The sequence below is a fragment of the Onychostoma macrolepis genome, chromosome 02, assembly GCF_012432095.1.
Source record: "Onychostoma macrolepis isolate SWU-2019 chromosome 02, ASM1243209v1, whole genome shotgun sequence".
NCBI classification, from domain to species: Eukaryota; Metazoa; Chordata; class Actinopteri; order Cypriniformes; family Cyprinidae; genus Onychostoma; species Onychostoma macrolepis.
Genome location: NC_081156.1, coordinates 18207799 through 18221364, shown reverse-complemented (window position 1 = coordinate 18221364; position 13566 = coordinate 18207799). Strand labels below are relative to the sequence as shown.

The window sequence follows — 13566 nt, the reverse complement described above, 5'->3', positions numbered from 1 at the left end:
CTGTGTGAATTTGTGTGTTCTGTGTCTCAGGAGCAAAATTTCCTATCAAATGGACGGCTCCCGAGGCCATCAACTATGGTTCTTTCACCATCAAATCCGATATGTGGTCCTTTGGGGTTCTCCTGTATGAGATTATAACATACGGGAAAATTCCGTATCCAGGTAATATAATTGAGATAATGGCACCTTGATTGCATTTGAGTTTAAATAAAGCATTCTGATTTTATTGGGAGCTATCAGCATTACTCCAAGAGAAAGCTGCAGTGAAGTAATGATGACAAAACTGATTCTTTTTTCAGGACTTTGTCGACATCTACTGGTCAGATTGTGTTAGATACATTTAAGTATTTTAGTTTCGGTCAATTGAATACATCTGAAAGGTGATTTGTGTCATTTGATGCAAATGTTATTGAATGTAATTGTAAAAAATAATGACTGGTATCCCGAGAAATATATTTAGCTCTCTATTTAGCTCTCTATTAAGCTAAATTAAGGCAAAACACTTTTTTGTACTTTTTTTAACATGTCTTTGTTTAGACTAGTGTAAAGAAAACATACAAAATGCATTTAATTGTCTAATTTATTGCACTGTGCCAGAAATCTTTACTTCAGTCTGTATCTTATTTGATCTTAATATACTTTCCTGTGAAGCAAAGCTTAATTTTTAGCATCATTACCACAGGCTTCAGCGTCACATTATCCTTCAGAAATCATTCTAATATGCTGATTTATAATCAATTTTGGAAAGGTGTGCTGCTTAATAATTTTGGGATTTGTGATACATTTTGCAGGATTCTTTGATAAATAAAAAATGAAAAAGAACAGTGTTTATTCAAAATAGAAATTTTGAGTTTTAGTATACACTACTATTCAAAAGTTTGGGGTCAGTGATTTTTTTTCTATTTATTTATTTAATATCTTTCTTTTTTTAAGAAATTAATACTTTCATTCAGCATGGATGTGTTAAATGAATAAAATGTGATAGTAAAAACTTATATTGTTAGAAAAAAAATCTATTTTTAATAAATGCTGTTCTAGTAGTTGTTCTAAAGTATCACAGGTTTCAAAAATATATTAAGCAGCTCAACAGTTTCAACACTGATAATAAATCAGCATATTAGAATGATTTCTGAGGGATCATGTGACACTGAAGACTGGAGTAATGGCTGATGAAAATTCAGCGCTGCGTCACAGAAATAAATTCTAGTTTAAAGTATATTAAAATAAGAAACCAAAATTAGAAATTGCAATATTTCACAATATTACTGTTTTTTTTTTCTGTATTTTTGATCAAATAAAAAGTCTTGATGAGACTCCATTAAAAAATCTTAATGATCCCAAACTTTTGAACGGCAGTGTAAACCAAACTTTACAGTTTAATTTCTATATGTATTCTGATATGCATTTTATGAAAACGTATGCAAATGAGTGGATATTTACATATTTAATTAGATAATGTAGCATTTGCATATTTAAACAAACAAAACACTTTTTGTCGTCTTGTCCTGTGATTAATCAACTAGGAAAGTATTGTGATATCTGTTAGTTAAAATGAGTTACGGCACCTTAAACATTGACAAAAATACTTTTCTGAAAACTCCATGTGACATTTATTACTCAGTTTTCTCTTTCTCTCAATCAGTCCACTCACCCTTTTACTTCCTTCTCTTTCTTACCTTCAGGCATGAGTAACAGTGAAGTCATGAGCTCTATTCAGAGAGGTTACCGAATGCCCCGTCCTGAAAACTGTCCCACTGAACTTTATGAGATCATGACCTCGTGCTGGAAAAGCAAACCAGACGACCGGCCCACGTTCGACTATATTCAGAGTGTACTAGATGACTTCTACACAGCCACTGAGGGCCAGTACCAGCAGCAGCCATGAGGATGCAAAATCATATTTTTATACTGTTTCAAGATGATCAAAGGATCTGTGATTTATCTATGAATCAATGTTCTAATATGTAACTAATAATGGGATCAGTCTGCTTACTTATGCGTAAGCAAGATTCAGATTTTCTATTTCTGCTTCAAATTGAAGTTTTAACAAACTATTTGCTACTTTTGCTCGTCTCATTCAAATTTCAATGGCTGCATTTCAATTTGTAAATAATTATGTTTCAATGTACCCTACCAAAGTTTCATTGTAATTTTTACACATCAAAACATTTATTTTTTTTCTTTATTTTTATTTTTTTTAAACGAGGGCTTTGCAAACTGGAGTCTGGGGGCTGCTATCTGCAAATGAATTCAGAGAAAATAAAAGATTTTACTTTTAGGGCTGTCAAAGTTAACTGTAAAGCTGTTTTGGAAGGACATTTATTGTAAAAGGAAGTTTTGAACATTTGAATTGGAATAAGATGATTAGTTGCATTCACAAATGTAAACGCTTAAAATGAACACTGTCAAACACTTGACTTTAAACTATCACATATTTTCTTAAAAGGATGTGAATAATTTATAAATGACATTATACAGCTGCCTATATATTTTAGTAAGAGGGTCTTATTTTTTTACATATTTTAATAACAATATTGATAATGTTACAATATCGAACAGTGACAGAGGGTAATATTTTGTAATTAAGCCTTTAAATTGCCTTGTATTTGATTAGCTGTAAGAATGAAATGCTTTGTATAGTTAAAATATGTTGTACATTTGTACATTATCTAGAAATTTAATAAAGTGAATCTTTTGTGATTGATAACAGTTCTCTGGGTCATGAAATACTACGCTACCATAACTAAGGAAATTACCTTGAAAGTAGATATGTGATGTCTTCTTTATAGTGATAGTTCAACCAAAAATGAAAATTCTGCAATCATTTACTCACCCTCATGTTTTTCCAAACCTGTATGAGTTTCTTTCTTCTGTTGAACAGAAAAGAAGACATTTTGAAGAATGTGGGTAACCAAACAATTAGTGGTAGCCACTGAGCAGCTATCATTGAGCCATTGTGTGGGGGGGGGATAGGGACCAGAAACTGTTTGATAACCTATTTAATTATTTATTTATTAAAATATATTCTTTTGTGTTCAACAGAAGACATAAATTAATGCAGGATTAATGATGATAAGAGTTTTCATTTTTGGGTGCACTTTCCCTTTAATTCCCATCCTCTCTAAGTCCCGCCCATTCATTGTCATGTGACTATTTCAAGATGGCCTCGCCCTTCAGATTGGAGGCGTGACGTTGTTCATTTGTTACAACACCGTGTGTCAGGCAGAGACAGAGTTAAACAGCTTGTCAAGCCTGCTAACTCTTATTCAAGCTCTTTTTTGACGCTGGCAATAATGGATAAGGACAGTCTGATTCTGTAAGTTAAAGATGAATGAATGCTAATTGGCGTGTTATAATGATTGCATTAGGCCTATATGTGTTGTAGAACCAGATCAGCTCACTGACGAGATAAAATAATTCTGTAATTGCGAATACTTTCGTTTATAAAGCATATCGATTATACAGGCAGGTAATACAAAGTAGCTAGTAGCTGTTGTGAGAAAATTAGCATGTTGCATAATGTTATGCAGTTTAGTAACTGTAAACTGTGTGAAACTCATGCCCTTAAATTAACTGTCTAATTTAAGTATTCAAATGTCAGATAAAATAAAAAATAAAAAGAATTGTAATAATAATGTTACTGATAAATGTGTTTAATTAATTCACAAAATATAATCTATTATTTTATAGCCAAAGAGAAACTCAGTATTGATAATACTATAATGAATAGTAATACAGGTTATCATTATACCCTGTATCATTAATATTTAATGTTTTTTGAGCGCTTATACTCGATACACATCACATGCACTACTGTTCAAAAGCCAGTAATCAACAGATACATATTGGAGAAATGGCAAGCGGAATAGGAAGAATGTTAAAATAACAAACGTTTTGAAATCAGTTCTATTGTATGAACAAGATATATTTATAATGTTAAATTAGGCATGACCAAGTTGTGTAGATTAACTCACGGCCATTTATTGTTAGGTGAAGAAGCACCAAAATGTCAATATTGTGGGACTCACTTGATGGTGAAACATGTGTTTTTGGTCTGCCCAATATTTAATATCATGAGACAAAGGTTATTATCAGTACAATCTCTTAAGGACTTGTTTTATAAGATGGACCCAGAAAAGTAAATCTTTTACGTACAACACTTTGTTTTTATAATTGCTTTATTTAATTTTTGCATTTTCAAAAGTTTTTATTATCGCAGTTGAAAACAGTTATGCTGCTACATGTTTTTATGGAAACATTTTTACAGATTCTTTGAAGAATAGAGTTATGAAGAGTATTTACTTTTTTTTTTTTTTGCAACAATGTAAAAATATACACTGTTTTGGTCATCCTTCCTGAATAAAAGTATTAAATTCTTTCCAAAAAAAAAAAAAAAAAGAACATACTGACCACAAACATTTGAATGGTAGTCTTTATCTGCATGGCTTTGTAATGTAGACAATAGGGTGTGTTTCTTTGTGGCTCTCTCTACACAAATGTTTATCAAGCTGTGAAGAAAGAGTAAACCGTTAGTACCCTGATCTCAAAAGCCCTTATCTACTCTCTTCACTTGCTGCTTAAAACATCTGTGAAACCTGATCATCTCAACCAAAGGGAGGGACTTCTGAGTACAAATGATGCATGAATTCCACTTACAGATTTGAAAAATGAGTGAAAAGTAATGTGTGAAATAGTTATTGAGATATTTTGATGGCTGTTTTCCATCCCAGCCCCAAAGACTTTCCAGAGCTGAAGAACGACACATTCCTGAGAGCCGCTCGAGGAGAAGAGATTGAGCACATTCCAGTGTGGTGTATGAGACAGGCTGGCCGATATCTGCCAGGTATGTACCAATCTTATGTGCTGAATGCTGATGAGTACCACCAGTGCTAAATGTGATCGTTTACCATGAAGCTGTTCTTTTTTTATTCAGTATATGCAGTGTATCTAGTGTATCTGTGGCTCTATTAACAGAGTTCAGGGAATCGAGGGCAGGGAAGGATTTCTTTGAGACATGCCGTTCCCCTGAAGCTTGCTGTGAGCTTACGCTACAGGTCAGCACCGCTGAGCACCTTCATTCTTACCTGCTTCTTATAACATAATGAGTTTTAACACTGTCTCAATTTTCTGGTTTAGCCACTCAGACGATTCCCATTTGATGCTGCCATAATCTTCTCTGACATCTTGGTGGTCCCTCAGGTGAATGAGGGTCATAATTTGACCTCTAACTTACTGAATTACAAAGAATATTATGTCTATTTATATCTAAAATGTGTATGACCAGGCCATGGGAATGGAGGTTCAGATGAGTCCAGGAAAAGGCCCCACATTCCCAGAACCACTGAAGGAGCCTGAAGATCTGCAGAGACTTAAGACTAAAGTGGACGTGTCGTCTGAACTCGACTACGTTTTTAAAGCCATCACACTGACACGACACAGAATAGAGGGAAAAGTTCCTCTCATCGGCTTCACTGGAGCTCCGGTGAGAAAACCAAGCAACAATCCTCACATGACTAAAGATACTGCTTTAAAAATGCACAAGATGATTGGGGATAACAAATATAAAGGTCAATTGTTTAGTATTTCTATTGGAAGCTAAATAGAAATGTGTAGAGGTTTGACAGTAACTACTTGTTTGTTTTGCTAAATTAATGACTTGAACTCTTGCAAACAGCATATTGATAATCTGAGCTATAGACACAGCTATAGATTTTCATTTTTTTTTTTTAAAGAAATTAATACTTTTATTTAGCAAGGATGCATTAGATTAGATTTTTGTTTCAAATAAATGCTATTCTTTTGAACTTTATATTCATCAAAGAATATTTCCACAAAGATGTTAAAGGGATAGTTAACCCAAAATACCCTCATGTCATTCCAAACCAGTAAGACCTTCCTTTTCTTTTTTTGAACACAAATTAAGATATTTTTGATGAAATCCGAAGTGTTAAAGCAGTCCATGTGACTTCAGTGGTTCAACCTTAATTTTGTGAAGCTACGAAAATACTTTTTGTGCACAAAGAATACAAAAATAACAACTTCATTCAACAATTTCTTCGTTTCTGTTTCAGTCTTCGATTCGTGTTCACATTAGTACCATGCACACAACATTGGTAGAAGTAAGAAATGTTTTTTGAGTAGCAAATCAGCATATTAGAATAATTTCTGAAGAATCATGTGACACTGAAGACTCGAGTAATGACTGCTGAAAATTCAGATTTGTCATCACAGGAATAAATTCTATTTTCAAATATATTAAAATATTAAACGGCTATTTTGAATTGTAATAATATTTCACAATTTTACTGTTTTTACTTATATCAAATAAATGCAGCCCTGGTGAGCATAAGAAACTTTTTAAAAAACAAAAAACTTTTAAATGGTAATGGACATTAATGGGCTCCATCATCATCTGTTGTGTCTCTCATGAATGGCAGTGGACTCTAATGTCCTACATGATTGAAGGAGGAGGCTCCACGACGCACTCAAAGGCTAAACGCTGGCTCTACAGGTTTCCAGAGGCCAGCCACAAACTCCTGAGCCAGCTAACAGACGTCATAGTGGAGTATCTTCTCGGGCAGGTGAAAGCTGGAGCTCAGGTGAGAGAACCGATGAACTGAGAACGGTTTAAAAATCTGTAGCACTATTTAGATGTTCTGTAAAGTTTTTATAGACACAGAATGTATGTAACATACAGTCAGTTTTCTTGTCTTTCCAATAGGCTCTGCAGGTTTTTGAGTCTCATACTGGTTGTTTGGGACCAGTGGAGTTTAAAGAGTTTTCTCTGCCATATCTGAGAGACATTGCTCGCCGTGTTAAAGACAAGATCAAAGAATCTGGTTTGGACAATGTGCCTATGGTAAATAGAGTTTGACATTTTTATCTCTCTTTAGATTTAACCATGATTTACTAAGTAACACTAGATTTTATTAATATGTGATTGAAATGTGGAAAACGGCAACATAAGTGATTCATCCCAAGATGTCAGTAACATGTATTTGAAATACATTTATTTCATGCTAAGTATACTACAAATAATCTTTTATATTTATGTACTTAATAAAATGTCCTGCAATTGTACTTTTAGCATACTAAACTGGAACCACTAATTTCGTACTTAATGCACTTCAATTGTGCAGAAGTAGTGTATATTTAGTATATTTGATTGTGCTAAAGTGGAACTTTTGCAAGTATACTTCAGGTACACTTTAAATATATTGCATTTAAAATCTGATATTATTCAAAGATCATACTGTCCTCATCAAAAGTGACAAACACATTTTAGACTTAATATTAAGAAAAGTGCTTTGTGCACAAGTAATATGCCAAGTAAAGTTTAATTATAATTTTTTAAGTCTCGAGTTATCTGTCAGTAAATATGTTAATAGATTTGAACTATACTTAGTGTTCAAACAGAAATAAGATCCGCACACAGTTATATGCAGGGCTTAACACCTCCTGAAAATGGTTTTATTTTATGCTTCACCGGAAGCAATGTAAAAAGTGTATAAAAGTGTATACAAATCTCTTCCTAAGTGCCACATCAATTAGTGCACACATTAAAACATAAATATGTACCATGGACATCATAATATGAGCACAGGGACATTTACCTTGAGAGGTTCTTATACATATAAAAACTATCAATATAAATCCTCATTAATGCAAGATGCAAAAACACTTGTTTTTCATTCGTAATTCTTATAACAATTACAAAAAACTCATTCATACCAAGGGGATTTAAAGATCTCAAATCAAAAATCCATTTGCATTCATCTCTACATTCCATGTCACCACCCCTTCGAAGCCTTGGTACATATTCTATTACCGTAAAGTCCAAGTTCGATATGGAATGTGACCCTTCACTGAAATGACGGGCTACCGGAGATTTTATATCCTTTCTTCTAATGGAGCTCATATGTTCAGTAATGCGCATTCTGATCGATCTACTGGTTTTCCCCACATATTGTATGCTTATTACACACACAAGTCAACAAATAAATGACGTTAGTGGATGCTCAAGTGGAAAACTGTCTAATACGATACACTCGATCTGAGACGCAACTCTTGAAAGACACCTGTTTTCTCCGTATATATTTACAAGCAGCACATTTTTGACATGAAAAATTGACTATGATTAACTATACTTAGTATAAAATAAATGTATTTGAAATATATTACTTTTTTTTTTACTAGGGATGAGAAGTGCAGCAATTTATTAATTTATCTTTAAGACTAGAGCTGAGCTGAAAGCAAGAGACTGTGAAACCACAGTGATATGAGAGGGTTTTATTATTATTTTAATAATTATTATATAATAACAATAGTTAATGTACATTCAGATAGTTAGAAATGCTATAATACATTAATTGATATATTTCCATGTATTCATATTAAAATGCAAACAAACTATTTAGTTGCTAAACATTGTTTTTATTGACTTAATACTGAAAATGATTAAATAGTGCTAACGCTTTCTTTTTGAGCTCAAGTATCCAAACACCAGCAATGTTACTCTATGCACACTTGTAATAACATGATTTGCCACTAGTTGTCAGTATCAGGTCGGGTTTTCTTGCAGGCATCTCTTTTGAAAGTTTCCACTGAGAATCTCCTTCAGTAATCCCTCAGCTCCTCTGTAACTTTTGACTTTTCTGTTTCATGTTCAGATTGTTTTTGCTAAAGATGGTCATTATGGGCTTGAGGACCTCTCTGAGTCTGGTTATGAAGTGGTGGGTCTCGACTGGACCATAGATCCGCGTTCAGCACGGTCAGTCACTGAGATGTGATGCAGCTTTGATGTGAGAGTTTTTCTGATTTCAGTGTTATATTCACTGAATACAACAGCGCCTCGCAAAAGTATTCACACTCATTAGCAATTCTCGCTTCCAGATCCTTTACTGCAGTTTTGTTCATTGATAGTTTTATTTCAAAGAACTGAAACTCACATTTGTATATAGGTGTGATTTTTGGCCTCTTCTTACAGGCACATTTGCTCCAGATTGGCCAGGTTTATTAGATGAAACTTATGCACTTCATATTTCAAATAGCGTCACAGTTGGAATGAGATCATGGCTTTGGCTGGCCCATTATAAGACATTTTCCTTTTTGTTCTTTAGCCCTGTTTTTAGGATCACTGTCGTAAGCGATCAAGTTTCACTTTTTTTAAAAACAGATTGTCTTTTACTGTATGTATTTGCACCATCCAGTCTTTCTTTTAACAAAAATAAGATGCCCAATTCTGCTGATGAAAACCACTGAAACCTCCAAATCAGTTTCAATTTATTTATAAAGCACATAATAATACACGCAATACTAATAATTGACCACAGTGCTGTACAAAAAATAAAATAATAATAATGATACTAAAATAATACAATCAAAAAAAAAAAAATATATATATATATATATATATAATACAGATGAAAAACACTCCAGTTTATAGATTTAAAAACAGAAATATCAGAGAAAGCCAAATGTTAATATAGAATTTCTAATCGATTACAATGAAAGGGTTTGGTTGAATCTGAATAGTCCATTAAGGCACTGTGTGTATGTACATATAGTACTAGTCAAAGATTTGGACAAACAACTATTCTTTATACATTTCATATATAATTTAAAACACATTTTAAATAGTCATCAAACAATGGAATTATGTCGTTGCTATTCTAAACCAATTAAGTAGCTTTTTTGTTTTTTTTATTAAACACTCCCATTGAAATAGTGGCAGCTTTTCTTACACTATCTGGTTCAATTCATCCATTTCTAAATAAAAAGTTAATTGGTTCAAAAATTAATCTGCATTGTTAATCCTTTTGATGTTTTATTTTAAAAATTCACAAAAATCTAACCTTTCATTGGATAATAAAAATTTAAAATGGGGGGAAATATCATTATGAAATAAATGTTTTTCACTAATACACATTGGCCACAATTAACGGCACCCTTTTATTCAATAGTTCTTGAAACCTCCATTTGCTAGTTTAACAGCTCTAAATTTTCTCCTGTAATGCCTGATGAGGTTAGAGAACACCTGACAAGAGATCAGAGACCATTCCTTCATCCAGAATCACTCCAGACCCTTTAGATTCCCAGCTCCACGTTGGTGCTGCTTCTTTTTTTGTTTCATCTGACCATAGAAGCCAGTCCCATTTGAAGTTCCAGTCGTGTCTGATAACTGAATATGCTGGAGTTTGTTTTTGGATGAGCGAGGAGAATTTTTCTTGAAACCCTCCCAAACAACATGTGGTGATGTAGGTGCTGTTTGACAATTTTTTTTTTTTTTTTTAAGGTTTTCTGACCCCGAGACTCAACTATTTTCTGTAATTCTCCAGCTGTGGTCCTTGGAGAGTCTTTAGCCACTCAAACGATATAGACGCACGTCCTCTTCGAGGCAGTTTCGTAACATTTTATGTTGATTGGAAATTCTTAATTATTGCCCTGATGGTGGAAATGGGAATTTTCACTGCTCTAGCTCTATTCTTAAATCCACTTCACTAATTTGTGAAGCTCAATTATCTTTTGCTGCACATCAGAAATATATTATTTGGTTTTTCTCATTGTGATGGATGATTAAGGGAATTTGGGCTTTGTTTTCCCTCCTATTTATATTTCTGTGAAACGAAGCCATGGCTGGATAATTTCATATTCATAATCACCCTGGAGTGCTCAAAATTGTGAATATGAATGGGAATATACTTCAGAGATATTTTACTCATAAGAATTTCTAGGGGTGCCAATAATTGTGTCCAACGTGTATTTGAGAAAAACATTTCATAATGATATCCCCCATTTTAAATTCTTATCCAATGAAAGGTTAGATTTTTGTGAATTTTTTTTAAATAAAAGATCAAAAGGATTAACAATGCAGATTAATTTTCAAAGCCTTCTTTGATAATATTTACCAAGGGTACGGATATTTTTGGCCATAACTGTGTATGTATATATATATATATATATGTATTTATGTTATGTTTGTGTTTTTCAGTATTAGGACTGGAGGAAAAGTTAGTTTGCAAGGCAACATGGATCCCTGCGCTCTGTATGCCACAAAGGTGAGGAAAGAAACATCAAAACAACTCACAAAAGAATCACGGATCCTTTGAAACCCAACCAGTTCACTGCATCACTTAAGTTTAGTCTACGCTGTATAGAAGTGCTTCAGAAGCATTACTTTACTTCTGGTTAGTCCATTTCAAAATAAAGAGGCCATTTTGTTTTTCAAATTTAGGCCCTGCTGGAAATATGAGCCCGAAGAGCAGCTGTTTTCCACACAGAGCCGTCTTTGGCTTTCATTGCTCGTTCATTACAAGCATGGCTTTCATAGCATTGTCTCAATACCTCTGAAATACATTTTTTCCACCATCATTTCAGAAGTTATGGGCTCATAGATTTTGACCTGATGTATGATATCCAACCCAAACACTTCTCTTCATTTATGTGTGATCAGGAGCGCATATCAGAGATCGTGAGGAGGATGTTGGAGGGCTTTGGAACCAAGGGCTACATCGCTAATCTGGGTCACGGCCTGTACCCTGATATGGACCCAGAAAATGTGGGTGCGTTTGTAGAGGCCGTTCACACCCACTCTCGCCAGCTCCTCAACCGCAAATAAGATGCTACTTTTCTATAAGAAGACCTGAAGCACAAGAGAAACAACAACTGTTGGTGTGCAGCACTATAGCATTAGATATGTAGGTAAACCTCTCTCAAAACCTGTCAAAAAAATGTCCAGTTCACTCCCCAATATTTCACTCCAAAATGAAAAGAAATAAGAAAACATTTTTTGCTTAGCAAAAAAGGAACATCAAGATTTTACATTTCACATTTCCCTCCCACATTCTCATTACCATAATGCAGAAAAGATTCTCATTCACAGTACTATGTGTGTGAGTGTGTGTGTATATATATATATATATATACGCGCACACACACACACACACATTAAATATAATATATATTATTTAAATATATTAATTATATATTATTATTATTAATAATAATTATATATAATTAATATATGTATTATTTAAATTGAAAAAAGTAAAGCTTAATTCATGCTGATTTTTTTTTTTTTTTTTTAAATGCTCTTTTTAAAATACTGTATTACAGTAATCAATCATATAATGATATGGACAAAGTAAAACTTGCTTTACAGTCAGTTTGGGGGTAAAATGTGCCTAAATGCCAAATATCTTGATTGTCTGAAATGTAGGCTTCATTGTCCATATGCAAAATATAAATTCTTTTTTCCTCCTAATGATTTTGTGGTGAAATGTGACCCAGATATTTCCTGACAGGCTTTTGAGAGATTCGCCCAAAAGGCTGTTCCCAACTCATTTCAATAATTATGTAGGCCGTCTTTCTATTTTACCTACTTTTTATAATGGCTCCACACCAATCCATCTAATCTTTAATATAATTTTCAGTCGAAACATGTCTTTCTCAGTTGGATTGATGCGTTTTCATTAGAGCCGATGCACTGTACGATCACTGAAGAATGTGGAATAAGTGAAGAAGGATAAAATCTGATTAAATCCGAAGCGCTGTATGGGTTTGTTTTTAATGCAGTACCATAGTAACATCTAGGCTGAGACTGTCTTCACTGGAATTGTGACTGACGCTAATGAACCTCTGAGAATGTATGTACATATCAATGGATGTTTTATATGACGTGAAATAAAGAGTGATCCTTTTAAGACAAACACCCCTCAGGGGACTTTCTCCTAGCTGAATGTCACATACCTAAATCACGTGCAACCATTTTTTTTCCTATTCCCTTTGTTTTGCACGAGTCTTTCGGTGGGGGGTTCACTCTCTTGATCTATGATTACTGTCTCTCTTACTGCCTTTCACATTTAGTAATAGAAATGTTAATCCCAGAGGATGTAATACCAAACGAGGAATAAGCACCCTGGGTAAGCAAATCCTTAAATCCAGTTGTTTTTTTGTTTTTGGGAGGGTGGGAGTGGGATTCCCCAGCAACACATCATGTGATGTGACGTATGCGAGATGTTTTGAAGAACCCTGAACTTCAAAACAAGGATTTATTGGAATTACTATACATTTTTCAATCATGTTAGTGCTTTCTGAACCCCGTTTGTGTATATGAAATGGCATAGTTTTGATACGAGCTTGCAAATCTGTCATTTGTTAGCATAACAGAATGATTACTAATTCATTTTCGGTTAAAGTTGTTTACTGTCTGTTTTACAAGCAACCACAGACTGTAAATTGAAACAACATGATGGATGTTTTTCCCCACTCGCATACGGTCATTTAGTGTGAAATGGTGGCAGCTGCAGCAGCTCTCTTTTACCCTCATCCACCGGTGTGCGGTGTTGTCAATTCAGGATCAGTCTGGCCTTGATTGTGTGTTAGGTGCTGTAAGCCCTGCTGAAAGAAGAAACGTCCTGTAATCAATTTGCTGATTAGTGTTTTTGGATTTTTAAGCCCCTGTCGCTCGCCGCTAGTTTGTGTCCATGGAGCACAGCTGTGATTGGGGGGCTGGGCCCTTTTCCTAGTGATACACACACGTGCACACACTTATTCTGCGATACCTCA

General features: G+C 34.1%; 2 protein-coding genes across 7 annotated transcripts in view; both read left to right on the top strand.

The window, feature by feature from the left end:
- Positions 1-2707, top strand: part of LOC131530484 (tyrosine-protein kinase Lyn-like) — a 32677-nt gene extending 29970 nt beyond the window's left edge. For all 6 annotated transcript variants that reach the window (XM_058760796.1, XM_058760785.1, XM_058760804.1 and 3 more), the window contains 2 exons: positions 31-162; positions 1683-2707. In XM_058760796.1, the coding sequence (XP_058616779.1) occupies positions 31-162; positions 1683-1885 (335 nt within the window). In that variant the 3' untranslated portion in view covers positions 1886-2707. The remainder of the gene's footprint in view (positions 1-30; positions 163-1682) is intronic.
- Positions 2708-3160: 453 nt separating this feature from the next.
- On the top strand, positions 3161-12897 carry urod (uroporphyrinogen decarboxylase). Its single transcript, XM_058760844.1, has 10 exons — positions 3161-3316; positions 4731-4843; positions 4975-5054; positions 5137-5199; positions 5285-5482; positions 6438-6599; positions 6722-6859; positions 8670-8770; positions 10991-11057; positions 11453-12897. The coding sequence occupies exons 1-10, from the start codon at positions 3294-3296 to the stop codon at positions 11615-11617; spliced, it is 1110 nt and encodes a 369-aa protein (XP_058616827.1). The 5' UTR covers positions 3161-3293; the 3' UTR covers positions 11618-12897.
- The last annotated feature ends 669 nt before the right edge of the window (positions 12898-13566 follow it).